Source organism: Caenorhabditis remanei, chromosome II (genome assembly GCF_010183535.1).
Source record: "Caenorhabditis remanei strain PX506 chromosome II, whole genome shotgun sequence".
Lineage (NCBI taxonomy): Eukaryota > Metazoa > Nematoda > Chromadorea > Rhabditida > Rhabditidae > Caenorhabditis > Caenorhabditis remanei.
This window is the reverse complement of record NC_071329.1, coordinates 430,606-453,187: the sequence shown is the minus strand read 5'-3', so window position 1 is coordinate 453,187 and position 22,582 is coordinate 430,606. Positions and strand designations below refer to the sequence as shown.

At 37.2% G+C, this 22,582-nt stretch overlaps 3 protein-coding genes across 3 annotated transcripts; 2 read left to right on the top strand and 1 right to left on the bottom strand.

Annotated features, from left to right (window-relative positions):
* Positions 1 to 1,054: 1,054 nt before the first annotated feature.
* On the bottom strand, positions 1,055 to 4,148 carry GCK72_003705 (uncharacterized protein; the record flags this gene model as incomplete). The annotated part of the gene is made up of 6 exons (XM_053724202.1): positions 1,055 to 1,330; positions 1,383 to 1,500; positions 1,548 to 1,621; positions 1,731 to 1,893; positions 1,940 to 2,082; positions 4,032 to 4,148. The coding sequence occupies 6 exons, from the start codon at positions 4,146 to 4,148 to the stop codon at positions 1,055 to 1,057; spliced, it is 891 nt and encodes a 296-aa protein (XP_053588396.1).
* A 2,487-nt stretch (positions 4,149 to 6,635) lies between these two features.
* On the top strand, positions 6,636 to 8,112 carry GCK72_003704 (uncharacterized protein; the record flags this gene model as incomplete). Its single annotated transcript, XM_053724201.1, has 4 exons — positions 6,636 to 6,791; positions 7,375 to 7,662; positions 7,706 to 7,803; positions 7,848 to 8,112. 4 exons carry the CDS (start codon positions 6,636 to 6,638, stop codon positions 8,110 to 8,112), a joined length of 807 nt encoding a protein of 268 aa, XP_053588395.1.
* A 7,143-nt stretch (positions 8,113 to 15,255) lies between these two features.
* GCK72_003703 (uncharacterized protein) lies at positions 15,256 to 18,104 on the top strand (the record flags this gene model as incomplete). Its single annotated transcript, XM_053724200.1, has 6 exons — positions 15,256 to 15,413; positions 16,260 to 16,425; positions 16,482 to 16,558; positions 16,607 to 16,700; positions 16,823 to 16,961; positions 17,941 to 18,104. The coding sequence occupies 6 exons, from the start codon at positions 15,256 to 15,258 to the stop codon at positions 18,102 to 18,104; spliced, it is 798 nt and encodes a 265-aa protein (XP_053588394.1).
* Between the last annotated feature and the right edge of the window lie 4,478 nt (positions 18,105 to 22,582).

The window sequence follows — 22,582 nt, the reverse complement described above, 5'->3', positions numbered from 1 at the left end:
CTATAGAACTCAATCAAAAACGCTTAGGATGCTAGAGGGAATCGTCCCGTATCTGAGAGTGGAGTCCCTCAAGAAAATGTTCCAGAAGAATTTGATTGAAATCTTAGGGTTAGTTTGACAACTTGATTTCCTTAATCTCCTATCAATTTTTCAGAGAAATTCTACACAAAAAAGAATACAATAGGCACAAAGAAGTCGCATCTCTCCTTGCTACAGTATACTTTCTCTGCAACCCAGACTTGTCTGCTGAAAACAAAGAAAACCTTGTTGCCGAAGTTGTTAGAGTGGTGAAAAATTATAGAATGGAGAATGGAGAAGACGCGAAACGAGTGTTTCTTCTTGTGATATCAAAAGGAAGAAGCCCGGATTCCCAAAATTTTGGAAATTGGGTTGTGAGCCAAATTATGCAGATGGGGGATGAAAGTGCGCCGGATGCCGACCGAAATGTCATAGTTTTGGATTGAGTCGAAGTTAATTGTATGTTCAAAGTTTTCCCAATTAAATTTGCTGAAGTTACGTTACAGCATTTACTCTAATAGACATACGGGCACCCAATTTGACAAAGAATAATTTCTTTTTGCAATATGTAATATATTTAGTATCATTTTGTCATTACTCAATTATTTCTGATTTGTATTTGGTCTCTCCCAATTATTTTGATCGAGGTTATGTTCTGATTGTTCAATGTTTGTATTTTTATTATTTTATTTGAAAGGGTGCATCTTTCCGCCAGAAATGTATATCTCCAGATACACCAAGATTTCAATTGTATTAAAAATTGTTTATCAAAGTTGAAAACCAAAAACAAAACCAAGTTCACCAATAAAAAAGATTCTCCTATTTCAATGTTATACTTACTGATCCATCATTCAATATCAACAATAACGGACCAGTAACTCAAACAAATATTTTATTCAACACAGTAATACATATATCTTACATTTTACACATATATCTTACATTTTACACAGTATTATTTTTGTTTTACACATAATGTTTTAAATTAGAAAAATGTATATTTACAGTTATAACTCAATATACGAAAACTCAAACTCTACGAAAACTCAAACTCTGATTTCGAATCTTCGCCTATAGTACAATCATTTGTCGTTTTTGCCTGCATCTCCGCATTTCTGATCATTTCACCCTCTTTTTGTCGCGTATTCACAATCTTCCTCTCACGCTTCAAGTCCCTTAGCAATTCTTGTCTCTTTTTCTGTCTTGCCACATTCACTATGTCCTGACACTGATCGTCGTCTTCTGAATCCGAATCGAATCCCAGTCCTCGCATATCAGAGTTCAGTTTCAACACGGCATTTTGGTGGAGTAACTGAAATTATGACAAGTTTTGGTTTATTTTTCTCATAATCTTATAAACTTACTGATTCTACTAATGTTCGAGTCTGATAGTCTTTATATGCATTTACAATGTCGTGCTTCGATCTTATAGCATCCCTCATGCTTCGATACTTGTATGGTTGGCAGGGATGAAGTTGTTCTCTGAAAATTTCAGAATAATTGGAGACAGATAAAAAAATTTGGCTCACTTCGTGGCTAGCAGCAACAATGACGTCACGTCCTCTGGTGTTATCGCCGAGCACACAAAGTTGATGTCATGGCTCTGCAATGATACGAAATTAGAAAGTCGAGAAAATGCTAAAAGCCGGAATAAGTACATTTCGTCAAAATGTAGCGACTCCGATATGAAATAAATAAATGCCGGTTCGTACCATGCTATTATGAGAGAAGAAGACCAGCCAGTCTTTGTCAGCCAGATGTTTCTCGATATTAGTTATCTCATTGTCGCTTCTCAAACCAATCATACTCATAAATTTGTCCGATTTGAATGGCAGCTTTGCCACGTGAATATGATAGTTTTTCCGTTGATCTGTTCTGAAATTGGTTGAAAATACTTGAATACGATTCGAGAATTACTTACTGTTGTGTATTCAGAAACTTCTTGAACGGCGAGATTCCCAGATCGTACCGGTCTTGTGAGTAGTCTTTGAAGTTGACAGCTGTGAAGATGGTTGTTTTTCTTCCCATGTTAGCATTTTTCCACTGCTTTATTTCATCCAACATCTAAATATAATGATATGAATATGATATGAATATTACGCGAAAAGAAAGAAATTGTAAGAAAAAACCGAACAAATTTTTAAGAATATTTCGACTATTCGATCATCAAATGATAGACAAAAATTGGAAAACCTTTGAAAATAAATTTTTCCGAAAAACAATTGATTTTATTTATAACAAAAAACTATGGATTTCAAGAAAAACTATTTCAAAAGTTTTCAAAACTTTGTTTTCGTTTAAAAAAGTTTTCAAACGAACGAACTTGCAGAACTTATTAGCTAAAACAACGAGAAAACACACAAAAACCCAAGAGAAACAACGAATTTCAAGAGAAAAGCAATATAGAACGAAAATAACGGAGCACCTAACGTGCCGCCGCCAGCGCCCAAGAGTTCCTATATTTTCCATTTCAAAAGAGAAATTGACAAAACAGCGACGAGAAATGCGCGGGCGCCCGTAGGTCAACGCGGTACACAGTGACTAGCGGAGGTGAGTCTAGAAACTCAAGCGACTTTACAGAATTGTTTAGAAAAACACACGGTGCCAACCGTACAGAATAATAATTATTTTTCAACTGAGCAGCGTAAATAATCATCTTCCAATATAAAAGTGTAGAATTATTATATTACAATTATTATATTACAATTATTATATTGTATTCTATGTGGGCGAAGATAAGGGATAAGAGATACAAAAAAGTATCAAAGATAGGAAATGATGAAAGGGTGATGTGAATTGTAGGAACGGAGAATGCAACGTCAGAATTCAAAAGAAGGAAGAAAAACTTGAGGAACTGATACGGTTATATTATTAGGATGTTTTGAAAATCTTTGCACTTTTTTATCAGCTTTTCAGCATATTTTTATTAATGAGAGAGAAATTCTTGAGTTCTATATCGGCCAGGAAAGAAGTGCAAAAACCTTTTGAAACACCATTATAAATTTGGAGATTCAAAATAAATTCATGACCTTATAGCTCCTCAAACTTTTGAAGAAAAGTTATGCGCCCTCCCGGCCTGATCTTGAAAATTTGTAATGTTACTCATATAACGCGTTCTCTGTAAAATAGGGGCCTAGAGCCTGTATAGAAGACAGATTAATTTTTATATGCAGTATGGGCCTCTAGTAACACATACACACATTATTGGTGCTAGCTCGGGGGTACGGTAGTACGGTAGCTCTTGAGATGTGCATTTTTTATCTTGAGAGTTAGAAAATTATAATCTATTAAAACTTTATTTAGTGTGTCGAAAAATTTCAATAGAAGAAATCAATAAAGATTCTACGGTTACAGGATTATTGGAATAAATGGGGGATAGGATGACTAAAAAATACTCTGAATAAACAACACAAAAAGCCATAGAAAATGATTAAAGACTAGAATCAACAAAAAAATAGAATGAGTTAAATATGAAGTAACAAATATTATGCAAGGCGGGGCACTGGAAAATGTTCAAAATATAGTGCAAGACAATGTTCAATACAGAATTGTTGAAAGAGTTGAGGCAGATTACTTTCTCTTGTACCAAACGGTGATGTTGTCTTTTTCAGATGGCATGGGAAGACCAAGTCGGAGACGAGCATCGACCACCTGTAAAAATAACCACATTTTGATGGAATTGGTTGAAAGGAGGACTGAAATCACATTTTTTATTACAGATTCCGATTCTTCAAACAAGTCTAAGAAACTTTTATTGTTGACGCATATGCTAAAAATCGCTCTAAACGCCACATTTCCCGTTTTCCTGACTCAAAAGGAGCCTTGATGGAAGAGTTTTTGCGCTGCCGTGTTGACAAGATGTTTTCTCAATTCCTCGCTTTCTCACAGTTCTCTTAGTTTTTTTTTCAAATTTTTCTAGATATAAATTTAAAAACACGAAAGTTTATTGGAAAAGCGAAAAAACAAGGAATTGAGCAAAAATCTTTCCTTAAATGATAGATTCGTGAACTTACACCCATATAATCAATATTGGAGAACATGCTTCTGATGTTGAAGGATCTTAAATTGCCAAAAACGAATGCGACCGTTGCTGGGACAAGAAGGAACAGAATAAGAAGAATGGTTTGCATCTTGAACATCGTTGAATCGAATAAATGAGATAAAAATTTATCGTGAACCTACGATGATTCCGAAATCCCGCCCAGTCTGTCTGGAAACTTTTTTGTCGCTTTCAAGAAATGGGCGGATCCATTTATTCCCTGACGCACGTAGAATACAATAAATGCCTCCATTTTCCGAGTATTCCCCTGCTCCTCTGTTATTATCATTTGTATCCCTGCTTTCAGTTTTAATTTTTAAAGTTTGACATTAAAATTATAGTCTCATTTCTCTCAATCCGTTAGATCTTGCACTGGAGCAGTCAGAAATCAGCAGAAGATAAATTATCAAGAAGAGTACTGGAATTTTTTTGGTAAGCGAGATGGAAATGAGATGAAAACGGAGAGGAAGGGTTCAAATAGGGATCAGGATACGTTTCTGCAAACAAATACAAGAGAATTATCTATTAGCAGCCCACCTCCTCTTACAACTACGCCCCATCGCAAACGAGAGAGCATCGGCGAGAGACGCAGAGTTTTTTTCTGGCGCGAAACAGATTTTGACTAAACTAGGTCAAAACTGTGAAAATCTGTTATGGCGCGAGAAAATCTCTGTGTCTCTCGTCGATACACTCTCGTTTACAGTGGGGCGCAGTTGTAATAAAAATGATCTGTTAATAGCATCAATACTTCCCGAGCGTCAATTTTGTGACGTGTCCTTTATCGATTTTTTTTTGAATACCGAAAAATTCACAGTCTCTTATCTCCCCCTCGCATCATCATTTCTTATTCTGCATTTCTTAAAAATCAAATTACGAAATTTTCCATGGGCAAAAAGAAACAAGAGAAGGCGGAGAAAGAGGCCAAGAAGCTACGAATCGATTCATTGCAAGCTCGATTTATTTTTCAAAATTTTGAGGAGACAAATTGGAAGTATCTGGCGATTCTGGCTTATTGCAGGTTTGGTGTCTTACAAGGAAAGGTTGTGGGGGTCAGTTTGAGATATGGGATGTGACCTATGTTATTGGAAAGCTGAGAAAACCCTAATGACAAATATATATTCTGTTTTTGCCCTCAAGGTCTGGTATTCGAGAAAAACAAGGTCAAAGTTTCAACCCTTAACAAGTCATTAATATCTTGATGTGCGAAAAATGTTGGCAGCGTGGCAGCGTTTTTCTCGAATACCCGATCTCAAGGGCAAAAACAGAATATATTTGGAATCGGCGTTTTCTCAGCTTTCCAATGATATATGTCACATCCTATAGTTCCAAACTGACTCTATGACCTTCCCTAGTTAGCATTAAGAGCGATTTATTGGTTTTTAAGAGTTTTCAACACATGCTTCCATGATGGAGAGTTCCCGCACACTACTAAATCTTTTATGACGTTTGGAGAGGATTTCAACGAGGGGATACTAATTAAGAGGATACTAAGAGGGGTTCGTTTTTTTCAGTTATTTGAATGTAGATATCAAACGATTTGAATTTCAGAGAAGCTTTTACCCGTTGAAAAAGGAAAAAAGTTGGCGTCGTTTGTCAAATGATCCCAAATTGAAGCCTTACCTATATTGGACATTTCCCACCGAATTAAACGATGTATTTCAACATGGTGTTGGAAATTGTGCTCTTGTTGCAGCACTGTCTTCCGTTTCCTCAAATCCACAGTTGTTAGAAAGAATTTTTCCGGTGTCAACTGTATCGGAATACGGTGTCTATCGAGTCAAGTTATGTGTTGATGGGGAGTGGAAAATGATATTGGTTGATGATTGGTTTCCGCATAGACGTGACAGACGGTGTATTGCGGTAGTTTGGGATAATTTGGTTCGTTTTTTTTTTCATGTGAAGTTAATTAAAAGACTGTTGGGTTTGAAGCTTTGGGCTCCACTCGTCGAGAAAGCAATAGCAAAAGTGCGAGGAGGCTATTCAAAACTAATTGGCTTCTCTTCAATGGACACGTATTCTTTTCTCACTGGAGCACCAACAATAGAATACTACTTTAAAAATCGGCCAAGTATGTTGTCCTGGAATATGGTATTGGATGCAAGGTATTTTTAGCGTATTTGCAAACGAGCCGACACGGGCTGACTCGAGCCGGGGAGTAACTCGCTTAAAACGCAATATTATAATCTAAAAAGTATACCAAAATGTAGATCTCAGCGAGTTCTATATCCGTGATCTGCTACGGGATGGATGGATAGTCATTAATATGCCACGGGCTGGGAAGAAGTGCCAAAAACGCGAAAATGGCAAAAAAACTATTCCACGGTGCATTAACGAATAGTCCTCCTGCCCTTTGCAGACCACGGATATAGATCTCTCCGAGATTTAGATTTTGGTATGTTTTTTAGTTCAAAATATTGCGATTTAAGCAAGTTACGTGCCGGCCCGGTTTGCAAGTATGATTTTTAGACATTCCTTGAGCCATCCAAATATAACATTTGAGTCTTTCAGATCCAACGGCTTTCCGATGGCCTGCGCGACAAATTCTTTTCCTGCCGTTCAAAAAATAAACTTGCTTTCAATGCACGGATACTCAGTTGTTGACGTTGGGGAACGTGGTGGCGATAAGTATCTTCGCCTACGGAATTCGTGGGGTGATAACAAAATAACATTCGATGAGTGGAGTCTTTGCTCACCAGAATTGGCGGGCCTTCTGAAAATGGAGAACGTTCCTATGGTTCCTGGAAGTTTTTTTGTTGAATGGAAAATGTTTCTCAAATATTTCGGGAAGTGTAAGTATAAAGAGGAGGATGAGTCGTCATAAATGTGCTCTTAGTGTGTATATGTCGATACCGGCCACATTGGAGCGTTCTTCGTGTAAATATGGTCATTGGAGGGAAATGGGATGATAGCCAAAAGAGTATATTGATTCATGTGCCGAGAAATTGTGAAATTTGTCTGACAGCTATAAATCCAAATAATAGAGTGCAAGTGAGCTATTTAACACGGGTCTGGGGGTGAGCACTAAAATGAAACGCGATCCTTGGAGGTAAATTCAAATTTTAATTCTTTCAATCCGCAGTTTCGTTGTGGCATTTTGTTACGCAGCAGTCTAATCGACCACTTTTGAGCCGATCTATGTCAGTTTTCCCGCATTTTTGGTCAGTTTTTTGACTGTTGCGCGTCTTTTTGAGATCAATTCTACTAAAATATTCATTTTTTTTTAAATTTTATTCCCCCTAAAAATTTTCCCTGATTTCAGTACTCACTCCCAGACACCGTGCTTTAGTGCTTTAAACCATAAGAAACTCCACATTCAGAACCGAACATGGGTTTCAATTCATCGAGTCAACGAGCTGGATTCAAACGAGTGTGATGAGCTTCTAATGTGTGAGCTTATTCAAGAATCATCGCGTGATATCAGTTTGATACCTGGTGATTATATCCTAATGATAACCGAATTACTTGGTGTCAAAGAAGAAAGAAATGTGGCGATCTACACATCTATACCAATTTCTGCAAGAATCTGTAGTTGGAGTCCAAAATCCTTGATCGACGTGTTCCAGAAGGCGGTAGGGACGTTTGGGATGGAAATGAGAGGTATTACGGTAGGGTTTCTTGCATTTTTGTCTCTTAAGGTATTATTTCTAGCGACGTGACATCTCCATCCAAAAGTATACTGACAACGAAGACTCGTTCATGGTGGTTATGGCTGAAAACTATACAATCGACAAATACTTGCATGTTCAGTATGTTATTCTAGTGTATTTCTTTAAGCCAACAAATTTTCCAGCATCCACTTTTCACATACAGCGTTCATCCAATTTTCAAGGAATGATGAAGATAAACAATTTGCTGATGTGATTCCTCCGAGACGACGTCAAATTCTAATAGTTGCCTATCACTCTCCAGTGTTTGATGGCAAAGGGTTTGGAATGAATGTTGAATATTGGGTATCGAAGAAGAGTAAGACTAAAATTGGAAGATCAGATAGAGCGGAACATGTGCCGAGTATTCGATCTGATGAATATGTTCATTTTACAACGGTTATTGATTGAAGTTTAGAAATGAAAAATAATTTATTCGAAGTTGTTGTCGTATGTTTTTGTTTTACAAGAGAAGTTCATGACGATTCGAATTTAACTTTTTCTATAAAATTGACCATAGATACTTTCGATGCTGCTGACTCCAAAACTGCAAGAAAAATCAGCCAAATTCTCACGTGGATCTTGTTAAGTAACGCAAGTATAACACGGACAGGCTAGGAATTTATTATGATACCTCGCACAGGGCTAAAGTACCAAGAAGGCGAAAATCATAGAATCCTAAGCCGTATTATACCAAAGAAATTGAATTTGCCTAGATCTACATGTTGGTCTATTTTTCAGTTCAAATGATTCTTTTTTTCAAACTTGTCATGTTCCAGCCAAAATCAAAGATATTCTGCTGGGCCCGGTCCTTTGTGAACCAAAATTTGAATGTTTAGAAGTTTTTGCATTTTTTCATTGAAAAAGTATAAATTTTGACTGAAAATTAAGGATTCAATCAAAATCTGATTATTCTAGGTAATGCAAGCCCTTTTCTCTAAAATTTCGAAAATTTCAAAAAAAAAACATGCCGTTAAAAAATGAATACCCATTTTTGAACCCGACAGGCCCAAATTGATGAGTCTACTTTTTTAAAGTTATGTTAGTTAAAAGCAACCAAAATTTCATCCAAATATTATTTTCCGTAATCCCAAAACATCTAAACCTATTGGCTCTTCCTCTAATAAGCAAGATCGTTATCTCGTTACAAAGCGTCATCATCTCCATTTTCCGCCGCCTGTTCACAGTCCGGTGTGACGGTGTATAATTGGAGAAGCGTACTGTGTTGCGCATGTCTTCCGATTCGTATCTCCGGAAATGGTTGACTGGGGAACATCTGCTCGGAGAGGAAGAGCAAGATGAGTAGGAGGATAGTAATTATGAGGCACCGTTTAGTACGGATGTTACAAATTGACAGGATTGTGAGAACTCGTACCTTCTCGTGCCGTTTCTAGTGGCTTCATGGCTTCAGAACCGTTAATGACTGTTTTTACGATTCAGTAGTCAACTGATTAGAAATCTTGATGATGTGTTGTGACTGCGCTCTATCGCTCTACATGAAGGTCAGTTACCTGACCTCTTGGAAGATAAGTTTTTTTGAACTTACATGTTTTTAAAAAAATATCTTTTTAACAAAAGTTTTGTTTTAGTATATTTTCTATGTTAAACAGAAAAAATCTTAGATACAATGACATTTTGCATCTCTATCAAAACCAAAAAAATAAGATGTCTGGACATAAAGACACATGGACAGACTAAGGTATGAATGCAAATCCATTAATAGAACTTTGTTAGGTTTAGTCGTTAATTTTTGCTATAAATTGGTTTGAATACTAATTTGACTATGACGTTTCTATTCATATCATCAACAGTGCATATCGTCGATGATTCACAAGATATGGTTTTACAAAATGCATATTTCCACATCTTCAAGACGTAACTCGGTCCCTGTTATTTTCGGTACACGAACACATGCCAGGGGGTGTTAAAGACGCATAGAATTTATTTGGAATTTCGCGGATTGGTCTTGTAGTTGAAAGAGATGCCTTATTTTTGATCTTTGTAGGCCTGAAAAGAACTGCAAAGACCATTTCGTACGAATTAGATGCGCCTTTCTTAAAAATTAGATGAGCGTTCATGAACCGATAAAATCTATTTTTCCAATCTGACCTACCCTTCTCGCAGTTGCAATTTCAATCAAAACATAACTCATGTCTATATTTTGTACCTCATGTCAGTCACCGACACAGAACTACAAAACCATATACTCGATTTCGAGAATTTTACACTTCTGAATTTTTGAGGTTGATTTTGATGTAAAGTACATGTTGACAAAATCAGAAGAATTTTTTGTCATCTGAATCCTCAACGGTATCCAAATCACTCAAAAAGTGCAGTAAGTGAGTCATCCGTCGTTTTCGATGTGTACTTTCAGTTGTGTATATTTTTTGTTTCATTTCGGAATTTTAAGGAATCTTGACTTGTGCACTATGAGGCTTTCTAATATAGTATTATCAATTCAATATCCCATTTCAACGCTGCGGTCACTTTTGAACACTGCCGCAAAAAAATGGGCGTGGTGGCCGCAAGGGGCGGAGAGAGTTGCACAGAAAAAATTGAATTCATAATAATCGAGTTTTTTGATGATTTTTACTGTTTTCTTGTTTCTAAAAGCAAGTTCCAAAGGTTTTATATCTAATTTCGGTTCTGAATTTTATTTGACCACTTTTCGGAACACATACTTATTTTTGGCTTAATAAATCCGGTAGCTTCAGAAGCCACAGGTGCAAGCATACAAAATTGTTGACAACAACAAAAATGAAGGTCCAGATTTAGGCTAATCGCTGAATACAATTTGGATACAATCTAAAAGTACATCGGTTTCAACATCTCCTCATCATTATGTAGCTCATTCCCTTCCCATCTCACCGCTTCTCCTCCTCAAATTCATATACATGCAGGTGGCTTCCATTATTACATAATAGATGTTATCTTATAAATCTTCCCTGTCTATTTTATGAACATGAGCGGCACAAATGACAGAGAATTGGAGGGAGGGGGATTAGATGTCGCTTAGCTCATGCTCTTTGAAGGGGAACGTTTTGAAAAGGTGGCATTTAAGAGATTATTCTTAATTTTGTTGTAGTAATATTTTAATGGGAATTGTGGCAAAGAGCTGGAACTTTTGGAACGAAAAATCTTGAAAAAAAACTTTAGCTCTCTAAGGAATGTTGCACTGCTGAAAAGCTGAAAATTTGAATATTCTGAACAAATGTTTCAGTTTGTTGAAATGAAGCAATAAATTGAAAAGTATTATTTCCAAAATTGGGTTTAATTTGAGAACATATTGGAAATTCCCTGCAAGGCCAGGGAAGGCTCAAGGGCCCGGCTTCAAAACACGAACCAATTTTTTCAAAATTTCTTTCACTTTTTCAATTTTTCATCGAAATTGGGACATTTTCTGAATGATTGTCAAAAATTTGACTTTTTTGCAAACAAAATTCGTAAAAATCCTTTTTAAAAAATTTGAAGTTTGAATTTTGCCACCAGTTTCCCGGGCTTTTGATCCAGGCCAAATATTATTAAACGTAATAAACATATTTTCCCCATTATTGTTATTATCCCATTTTTCTACATAAACATGTCGAAAATTCCAAAAGGGGAAAAATACAGTTAGACCAACGCTAATTTAATTTAATTTCCATTTCTTTCATCGAATTTTCATTCATCGCTCGTGAATATGGAAAACATGTAATAAGATACACTTTTACATGTCATGAATAACCCCAACCCCAGTGAGCTACAGTACCTGCCAAAAATATATCATATTTTGCCTTTTTCGGTTGAAAATGCCCAACTTTGAGGGTATGTCATAGTAAAACTAACAGTCCTAGAAAATCAATTTTTACGGATCATATAGATCAAAAGTAGAACTTCATTTTTGTTGTTGGCAACTTTTTTTACGGGCACTCCCTAGCAAGTTACATCTCGAAAAAGTAACTTCTCCCTCAAATCGACCAATTTCAGTACAAAATTAGTGCGGTTTTTGAGCTGTCGCCTTAAAGTGACCATAACTCTCTAGGGAGTGTCTGTACAAAAAAGCTGTCAACTAAAAAAAAATCACTACTATTGTTCTGTATGGTTTATACATAATTTATTTTGTGGGACAGTTAGTTTTACCATGGCACACTGTCAAATTTGGGCATTTCTAACAAAAAAAGGAAAAATATTAAATATTTTTGAACGGTACTGTATGTAGATGATTTCCCTCAAAATTCCTCGCTTAACATACACAGTTTGCGCCCTATTGGTCAAGAGTGTGTTAATCGAAAAGAGAAATTACGTAAGGTGTCACTAAATCCCCCTCCTAGTTTCTCCTTCGCTTAACTAGCCAAACAACATAATGTAACAGTATGCGAGACGAAGTTGACACATTGTGCAACTAATTCCGGGTTATGATGACAGAGTAATGGTCCAGTAGACGTAGTATTCAAATGCATAGGTGTGTGTTTTTTGGGATGAAAGAACTTTATAGAGCAAATTGGTTTTTGAATGGGTGGGCATGAAAGTGTTTCTGTCAATGTGTCGGGTAGATCAAAAACTGTGGTGTGAGATAGTTTTCGAACTAACTACCCTCAATGTTATCAGTGAGCACTACGCGTTTTAACAATCACAGTCAGCTAGTTTGCTTGTTCTTTTATTACTGATAAGAAAGAAAACCTTGGGTGTCTGAATTTACTTTTAAAATGTACTTTTTGTTTAAATTCTCTGAAAATCGATTTATCAACGTCTTCGTGTACAGCGTCATGCAAAAAATGTGCGAACCCAAAAATCGTAATAGAAATATCGGTTTTTCCAACTTTTCTGATAGATTTTCGAAAATTGCAAAAACCGAAAAATTGACTTTTTTAGTTCCGGCCATGACTTTTTCAAAATAAATGTCTAGAAGTGGGATAATAAATAATTTCAGATTAATCGAGTCTAAATCTTTATTTTTGAGGGTCAGACAGGTTTACCATAACTGATAATTATCACCAGCTAGTTGTCGGGTGGTAATAAGTTATTTTTTTAATTTTCTGACCTCCCACGTCTATTAAATTTTTAAATATTAAGATTCTGACATATCTGACACTTTACGCTGGGATTGCAGTACAAATAATTCGACGTCTTTCTTTCTTTTTAGACCAACACATCCCCCCATGGCCTAATCTCCTGATCTTTATTCTTTTCTTCTTTTCCATTTCCAGATCTGGCTTAAAATTTCAAACGTTTAAGTCCAGAATCCCTATTCCTTGAATTAACGCTACATACATAGTATCACTTGTTTCCAGATTAGCCTATTTTCTTCTTCCTCCTCACACAATTCCTTCCTTATTCTTATTCCACCCGCTAACTAGGCGGTTCTCTGCTCATCAATGTTCCTCAAGTACCGTATTACCTAACCCACTCAAAAATTCTCGCGCTCACCGCAAAGGAATTCCTTCTTTCTTGAGAGGCACCTCTAGACGATGTCATCCATTACTTCACACAGAACATTACGGTCCCATCTGCTCAGCCTCCGGGATTACGGTTGTTTAGTACTTTTTGACATATTGGTATCAATATGTCATGGGCATGTTGTTTATAGGTGTGAACGTGTAAACGCCGACGATTAGTAGAACAATGAGTAGTCAATCATAGGCAGGTGCAGGATTAGGTCTTTGGGAAGAGAAACTAGGTTGTTTCTATTATAATCTATCAGAAATCGAAAAGTTCAGCCCCGCCCATCTGGGATAAAGCTTATCCTCCAACCACCTATTAGTATTAGCATTCGTTTTTTTTTCAACACTTAAGACATAACACCACAAAAAGTGACTCTTGACTTCCCAGGACCTCCTAATCCGCCACCTCCTCAGGTATCGGTATCCCTTGTACTTTGTTATTTGCTCTGAAAAGAAACGTACGTGTTACGACGCTCAAACAAACTTAGCGGTTTCCCTTTTTAGTTCATGTTCTCACCCACTTTCTCACACACACACACACACAGACAGAACACTCTATGGGGGATCCTTTACGGACCGCCCATCTCGAGACCGTATTGGGAAAGTGTGGGCGGGAGGAGGAGGAGGCAGATGGTTGGGAGGGACCATGCAACCAGTTGTTATTTGTGTTGGTCCTATTTTTGCATTTGCTGTTTTAATTGCTCGATGGATTGTTGTGGCTTAGATTTTGAACCCGTGAAACCTCAGAGAACCGTTTATGAGGTTCTAAACTTAGATCTTTGGTGATTTTGTCATAATTCTTATTTTATACGTCGGTGGTCAAATCTGATTATAAACACACTGTTTATTACCAAATAAAAACTATCATATGAGAACTTGCTCTAGTTTTCTTAAGTTTCCTACAGTACCTGTCGAAAGATTATGACTTTGGCCGTTTTCAGTTGAAAATGACTAACTTTGAGAGTGTTTCATGGTAATACTAATTGTCCCGCCAAGTAGATTTTTAATGAATCATACAGATTAAGAGTAAAGCTTCATCTTTGCAGTTGGCAACTTTTTTGTACGGACATTCCCTAGAGAGTTATGGTGATTTTAAGGAGACAGCTCAAACATTGCATTGTTTCAAACAAAAATTGGTTGATTTGAAAGAGAAATTACTTTGTCGATACGTAACTTGCTAGGAACTGTCAGTACAAAAATGTTGTCAACTACAAAAATGAAGATCTACTTTTGATCTGTATAATCCATTTAAAACCTACTTGATGGAACTATCAGAATTACCATAACACACTCTCAAAGTTTAAATTTATCAACTGAAAACGGCCAAGTCCATAACCTTTTGACAGGTATGATATGCACACTTAGGCAATCCGTCTTGAAAATTTTCACCCGACTAACCCCTCTAAATGCCCTCTTAGGACATCCAAATTCCAATTATTTTGATTTTTTCTGAAAGTTACTATTTTTTAACGTTTATTTTAGTAATTTTTTGAATTTCCGGTTTTAAGTCACTGCCTTGAATAATTTATCTGGTTAGGCTTAAGCCTGTATTACCCTCTAAGCGTAATCACAATGTCCAAGTTCACCAAGCTCATCCTCTTCCCTTCTAATTTCATATTTTTCTCTTTTCATAATAATCCCCCCTTCTCTGACATTAGTTCTGCCCCTTTCTCAAGAAGCCCTAAAACTTTGCTAATTATCTACGATTTCATCATGAGACTCCTTCTCTACCGTAATCCTCTTGTAAGGTTTCTAGAGCTTCGTTTCGCCACGTCATTTGTTCTGAAAGTTCTGAAAGTGCCAGAAGTTATGCAAAACTGAAAGTTACAGTAATCTGCGGCAAATGAAAGGAGGTAAAATCTTGTTGAAAGAGGTGCCACGAGAAAATGCGGATTAGGATAATCTGAGGATTACCGGTACCTTGACTTGTCTTATTGTCTTCTTGCCGGAATCCATTAGCCTCATCCTTTCATCTGAATCCGCGAAATTGAGAATCTATTCAACTTTATCTTTTCTTTTTTCTTTTGCCTATTATTCACCAATTCATTTCTCAAGGCTTCTTCTTTTCAGGCGACTCAACACAAACACGCCCCCGTGTTGGCTCTGTCGAGCACTTTCTCTCACCCTTCACACAATGGCTGCCAACTTCTACGCCACCTTCCCAGCCCTCGGATACCCCGGCTATCCTCCGTTCTTCACCACCACCACAACGACGAGCACTATCAGTCCGACAGTGCTGACGACGACTACGAGCCCAACGTCTACTAAATCCTCGATGGCGCCAAATCACGGGTAAGTGATTAGCGCTTAAGATAAAAATAGATTAGATTTGTAAACAGGGAGGGCGGGCACAGATCAAGATTAGGGTGGATTTTGAGATTACGCTAAGACTTGGGAGGGCTGATACAGGCTTAAATACCGGAAGCGGCAACGCTATTTGATACTGATAGCTAGTTGGTCATCTTCTGCTTTTCCCGCAATTTTTCAAGGTTTTTTGGACGGAAAATTTATTTATAGTCTCTCCAATGTTGTTAGTTAGCTATTTAATCTAAACCTTTACGATAGTTCCCTAACTCTAGCTTAATTCTTGAGCTTCAGGTATCCAATTCTATCAATTTCAATTTTCCTTTAAAAGTTTTCCGTATAAGCTTAGTTTACTTTTTTTCAATTTTCCTAGGTCAACAAGTTCATAGAACCTTAGAACTATTTATAAATTTTCCCACAGGTACTTTCGACTACGTGAAGTCCATTTCTTCAGTCAAAACCGGCTGAATGTCACTGCGAGCTAAGCTCTCAAACATTTCTTAAGGTTAAGCGTTTTATCATGGAATTCTAAATCGGCCGCCTATACGCTATCGTGCGATTACATTTACATTTAGCCGGTTTTGATGGCAGAAATAGACTGCCCGTAGTCGAAATTACCTATGAGCAAATTTATAGATAGTTTGACAGCCGCGTCTCCAAAGAAATTTCCCTAGTGAGGTTAGCAGTAACCTGCATTTCTATCAAAAGTTGTGTTTCTCAACTTGGTAACTGTATCTTCCCTACTGTAACTCCCCTAAGTCTCCAAAGGTTTCTACAAACTCAACAGACTCCCTTAACTTGAACCGGTTACCGTAATCCTCCTCCAATTTCCAGAGTTGACAACCGCCGCAATGGCCGTCGAGAGCGCACCTCATTCAACCGTCACCAACTCGACCAACTCGAAAAAGTTTTCGTCGAAACCCAATATCCAGATGTCCACAAGCGCGAAGCCCTCGCGAAAGCTATCAATCTCCCCGAGGGGCGTGTTCAGGTGATTACGGTAATCCCATATTTGTTTATCTTTCATCTATTTCTAAAACTTCTTTCATTTTGCAGGTCTGGTTCAAAAACCGTCGGGCCAAGGAGCGTAACAACAAGAAACTGGATGGCCCACATGAGAGTATCTCGTCTCGGTATAGCCAACAAAAGGAAAATGATATCTGGAAATTATTTTCTTGCAGTTCGTCCAATGATTCACCACACAGTGACATCAAGCCGGACGTGAAACCGTTTGGCCTTCACACTCCACCGGACTTCAACGCAGCTAAATATGAGGTAACATCCTTTAAATAGTGAGAGAGTGAGGGCATGTGTAGATAGGTCAAATATTAATTTCCTGTTGGCAGGTCCACTCCGGACGTGCGATACTACCGGAAATGATCCAATTTTGTTTGCAGGCCAACTCGCTGGTCTTGAGCCTTCAGCAACAATCGCAGCTACAACCAAAAAGTGAATTGGAGGATACAAAGGAGACGACAGAGTCTAAATATGATACAACATCATCCCAGTCATTAATTCCACAAGCGCAGGCAGCAGGTTAGTAGATTACAAATGGAGACGGGGTCTTTGATAATAATGTGATGGCCAAAAAGTTTCGAAACTACTCAAATAATTACTGATAGATTACTGTAGTTTTTGTGACATGACTGTCTTCCGGAAAGTGTTCAAACGTTTGATGGTTTAGCAGTAAAAACTGAAAATCTAGAATTTCATTGGCTACTACTATACTTACAAGTCCTCGTTAGCTTCTGATAAGATGCCTTGATCTAGTACCCTTATTTCTTCGGGTTACTGTATGTTGACACGGGACGCTCAACTTTGCCCAATAGGTTTTTTTCAGACTTGCAACGGGCCGTTTGAGATTTTTTAGACCCGGCCCGGATCTCAGTACAGAATTTGAAAATTTGGATTGTTTTTATTTCTTGCAAATTGAATTCTTGTCTATGTTTTTAATAACTCAAGCGTATATATATAATTTTTGACTATTTTTGATAGAAATTATCGAACAATTCAAAAAATATTGTGACAAAAATTGTGAACATTTTTTGACCCCGGACCGGACCGATATTTTGCAAGTCTGGTTTTTTGAACATTTTCATGTTGAAATAGTACCAGTCTTCTCAAAACTCGTCTTATCCCTTTCCATTGTTCAAGAATTCCGGGAGACCACAGAGCCGTCTTAAACCATCTGTCCGTCTCATCCTAATGAGTTTTCCCAGAAGCAAACTTCCCACCACCCATTTCAATACAGTGACACATTTTACACTGACAGATAACCTCAATTCCTTTGTTAGCTGTAATAGGTTAGGTACTACTTGAATCCAGTGTCTACCTTCTGTTCATGATTTTGGGCATGACCCAAAAATGTAAAAATGTGAGTGAATGACTCTGGAGGTGTTTGAGGAGAAAAAGGGATCAACAACACAATTTTTGTAGTGGGTAATTCCTCAGAAGTACTGTAACCTTGTAGTCCAGTATCTTCAAAACCTATCACTAACTTTCTCAAATTTTCCAGCCTGGACGTACAACGCCGCAACTGCTCCGTACGCCTACCCATACCAGACATATTTCCCGTCCAACTTCTACTACCCTCCATACAACAGTGACTACACGCCAAACAACGCGACGTACTGCTCCGGATCTCCTGATGTTTCTATGCCGACATGTGCGAAATACTAACTTTTTTGAATCCCCTTTTTCTCTCTGTCTGTTTGTCTGTATTGTCCTGGAGATGTTGACGTTGAGTTGGGAGAGAGAATTAATTTGACATGATCTTTTTTGGTTTACGGTTATTTTTTTTATTTAAGAGAGCAAAACATGAATGAACATTTTATTTGTATACTTTTATTGTAAATAGAGATTCAGAAGTTTGAAACAGTGATATACCGTAGTACATATAAAGAGTTTCTAGAAGATTCTTGAACTAGGCATCATGCGATCAACATATGAAGATTGTTATTGAAAGGTAATATAACAACATCCTGCAAATTTATTGATTGTTAATTCAAATTGTAGCTTTCCAGTGTTCACAGGTTCAAATATTTTTCCTAAAGCGGACGCTGTTACAAAATGATAACATAGATTAAAAATTGTAACATAGATTTTTCCTGCTTGGCTAATTTGGTCATAACGTGTTTTTACTCGATTTTTAGATTTCTAATTTCTCATTCTAACAATTTTTTGATCTATTGATTCCTGGGTATCCAGAGTTTCTTGTTACAAACTTTCTATCTTGCTAGAATTTGTCTGTCCAACCTCCCGATCCGTAACCTCATTTCGCGTACATCACTCCTCACTGATCTCCCCAATCACTCACCAGCGTGGTGATCTGTGATACTTCTTTGAAGTGATACCTCTCTCCTATCAGAGAAATTGCAACCTATCATTTCATATCTAACTAACGAACTTGGGCAGTCTTATCAGAGAGCATTAAATATGTTTTTGAGCTCAAATCGACAATTTGGTAGTTTTCTGGAGTTTTCATACTTGTTTTCAAAATGTATGTATATATCAGTTTTGGTAGTGGCAGGTCGACGTTTTTGAAATTTTCAAGGTTTTAGACTTATGATTCAAAATCTGAAATTGAAAAATTTAGTTTAACTTAATAATTACCTTTAGTAGATAGAAGGAGAGTGTTGCTGTTAACATTTGTTGTTACCGTCTTCAAGAAAAGCTATTCCGCCAATTTAAGGATTTCTTCCGTCAACTCTTCCGCTCATCCGTGGTCACAATGTCACTGCTTGTCAAATTTTGTTCATTTTTGTAAAAAGTGCGGATATTCACTTTTGAAAAGTGAGGAGCTTCACTTTTGCAGCGTCAGGGACTTTCAGAACTTTTGTATCTCGTCAAAGCAATTCAGCTTCCGAATAACCACTTTTCTAGATCTAAATTTAAATCTATGTGCTAATCTGTGACAACTGAAAACTGCAGACGGTCTATGGGACATGTTTTATTTTACAGCCTGACCTTATTTAAGCCTTTCCACTATTTCAATTTTTAAAAACTCATGGTCCATCTTAAATTCTAAACAATTTTCTCTGTCTTCTCTCCTTTCTCTCTTTTCCTCGGGTTCTTTATCTAACAATTCTTACACCTATTTGACAGTGACCAATGGCTATTTCTTTTTCTATGTCTTTCCCCTTATCATCACCAATTCCTCATGGCCAACACACCACGTCACGTGGCCAATTCAATCGGGTGTGTAGCCAAAAAAACAGAAAATAGAAAGAAAAAGAAGAGAGCGAGAGGAGGGACATTTAGAACCCGCAACACGAACAACAAGAGAAAATAAATGCAAAAATGCACGTAGACCCGGGAAAACAGTGTGTAGGAAAGAGAGGATTAGAGAAGGGAACTTTCTGTTCAGTTTTTCAGGACAAAAAGGACAGATGATCTTGTTTTTTGTGTATACATCTGAAAATAGCACGTGGGGGAACTTTGAAGGGGAACGGACTGGTTGGGGCGGACAACAACTTGGGCATCGCTCTTTCAGTCTTGTCTGCTTTTGATGGTTGGTATTCACAATTTCTTCCTTACTTGGGTCTCACCACGAAATGTTACAGTAACCGAAACCCAAATTTTTGCCTTACCGTATGAAAGTGCTTTACTAAGTAATTTTCAGAACTCCCACCGACTGTCATCATGACTACAGTACTCCAACAAATGCCCACTTTCCCGTCAGTGATGAGTCCGGTGCCCAAATATCCTGTGATGGTAGCCAGAGAGAAGAGTGAGTATATCTTCGAGAGTAGAAACTTTTTAACTTCCAGAAAGTGAGGCATTTGATTTTTAGGGTTTTAAGTAGTTCATGATCGGTTTACTGTAGGATTCTGACAGAATTTTCAACTCTATTAGTTTTTCGATTTATTGAAACATCTCCCTCCGATAAATTCACCCAAAATACGATAAGAAATCATAGTTTCTATCTTTTTTGGGTTTCTCTCTCACTCCGTATGCATTGATAAGCGTACAGAAGATGGATCGACAGATAAATGGTTCAATCGGTTCATTGTCACGAGGCGAGTTTAGTTCTGCTAAAAAGATTGATTATCTCCATTTTTATCTGATCTAATGATAACATGGAGAACAGAACACGTTGTAAATTGTAGTGGCTTCTGAGTGGATTTTTTTGACTATTCCCTATATTTTTAAGATTGGGATTATGATTTTTGAATTCACCATGTCACGAGCGTTCGGAAAAGTGTAATCATGATAAGGGTGCTGTTGTTATTTAAATTTTAGGGTCCTGCCACAAAAGTTTCATTGGAACATTGTCATGACTATACTTTCCTGAAGCCACTAAATAAAGATTGAATAGTATTTGGGTTCCACCACGATAATTACCATAACCCGAACAGTACTGCAGGAAGGTACTATAGGAACCTCGCGGCAAACTTAACTCAGCTTATATTCTGCTATTTTTTTTCATCAAGTTTATTATTTCATCGGTGTAAAAGTACACACAGCGCCCAGAGTTCTAAGAGAGTGGGGTAAAGATCATCATTTTTCTCTCATTACAATTTTTGTTTGTTTGTCTTTCCCACGTTGTTGATCTAGTGGGGTTGCGTCGACACAAAGAAACTAGAGAGAAGCAACAACGGAAAAGATTTTTTTCCGATTCTGAGATATTTTGAACTATGGAACTTTTTGAAAATGAGGTTTTTGTCTGGAATTGAGTGGAGATAGCGTTTTGTCGGTATGCGTATGTATGCTATTGTTTTAAGTACCGAAAAACCTGTGGCACACCTAGCGGTGCTGTTCGCAGCGTTATATCTCAGTTCCCAAAGGAAATATCAAAAAGCTGTTAACTGACAAAATTTAGCTTAATATTCATAAAATATTTCTTCAGTTGAAAACATTTTCATATCTTTAAAGACAGCCGAGATATGATGCTCCAAACTCTTGCTTGCCAATTTAGGAATGCAATTTTTCTCAAATGGGCGCGTCCGCCTACGGAATATCGTGCATTTCTTCTGAAAGCTCTCGTTGCATGGAATCCAAATTTATGAAACATATCACAATTTGATTTTTCACATTCTGAAAAAAAAATATCCCGTCAAAAAATTTTTCGTGTGAGAGTGTGTGCTGACTAAACTATCGCACACACACACACACAGTATTCCCATGTTATCACCATATAATGATTATACACCACCAAAAATCAAAGAACCGCCCATCTTACCGCTTGAGCTTTGGTCGTCCCCCACTCTCCTCTCATACTCCGAAATGACAGAGATCACAACACTCTGTTCGTTTCGGAATACACACTACTATGCAGTGTAACGAAAACGTGTTCGGCGTAGGAAAAGAGAAGAAGATTAGTTGGTGTGGAGACGGTTTTGTTTTTGTCCTAGATCTTCTGACTAGACTCGATTCATGTTTTTGCTTTGTATAATTTTTCACTGTAACAAAATGTTGAAGACCTTATGTCTAATTATCATTAAATTCCAATTTAGGGATTCTGTAATGTATGAATTCGTGGTGAGACCCAACAATCGCTATACTAATCTGAAAGTTCTCGGCAAGCTGAACATCGTGATCACAATATTTTTAAATACTCATTCAATCTGACTGAGATAATCGTGTTAACAAAAATATGAACAAAAAACCGGACTTGTTAAAATCGGGCCGTTCTGAACTTTTTCTCAGCATGGATTCAAAAAATGGGTACTTATTCATTTCAACAAAGTTTTTTGAAATTTTTCAAAATTTTAGAGCAAAAGTGCTTAAATCATCTTATTTTGTGGAATTTTAATGTTTTTTTTTTGTTCAAAATTCCCGATTTTTGAGGTTTTTTACAGTTAAAATCACAATTTTCGCTAAATTCCACAAGGACTAGTGTAATCTGGAAATAAGCCTGAAAATCTGACCCGACCCGTTGCAAGTCAGGTTATAACAAAACCATAAACTAAAAAAACGATACTAAAATAAACATCAGGAAAACAAGTACACTATAGTGAACTAAACCATCAAACCGGCAACAAAAAAAATTCAACAAAACAGAAAACAAACATTACTCAGAACTATATGTAGAATATATTAAACATAAACATGTTTGTCTGTAAATCTGTATGTCCGGATGTCCTTCTTTCTATTCTCTAACTATATTTCCCACCACCACCAACAGCAGCAACACTCCCCCACGTGATATCAGTTGT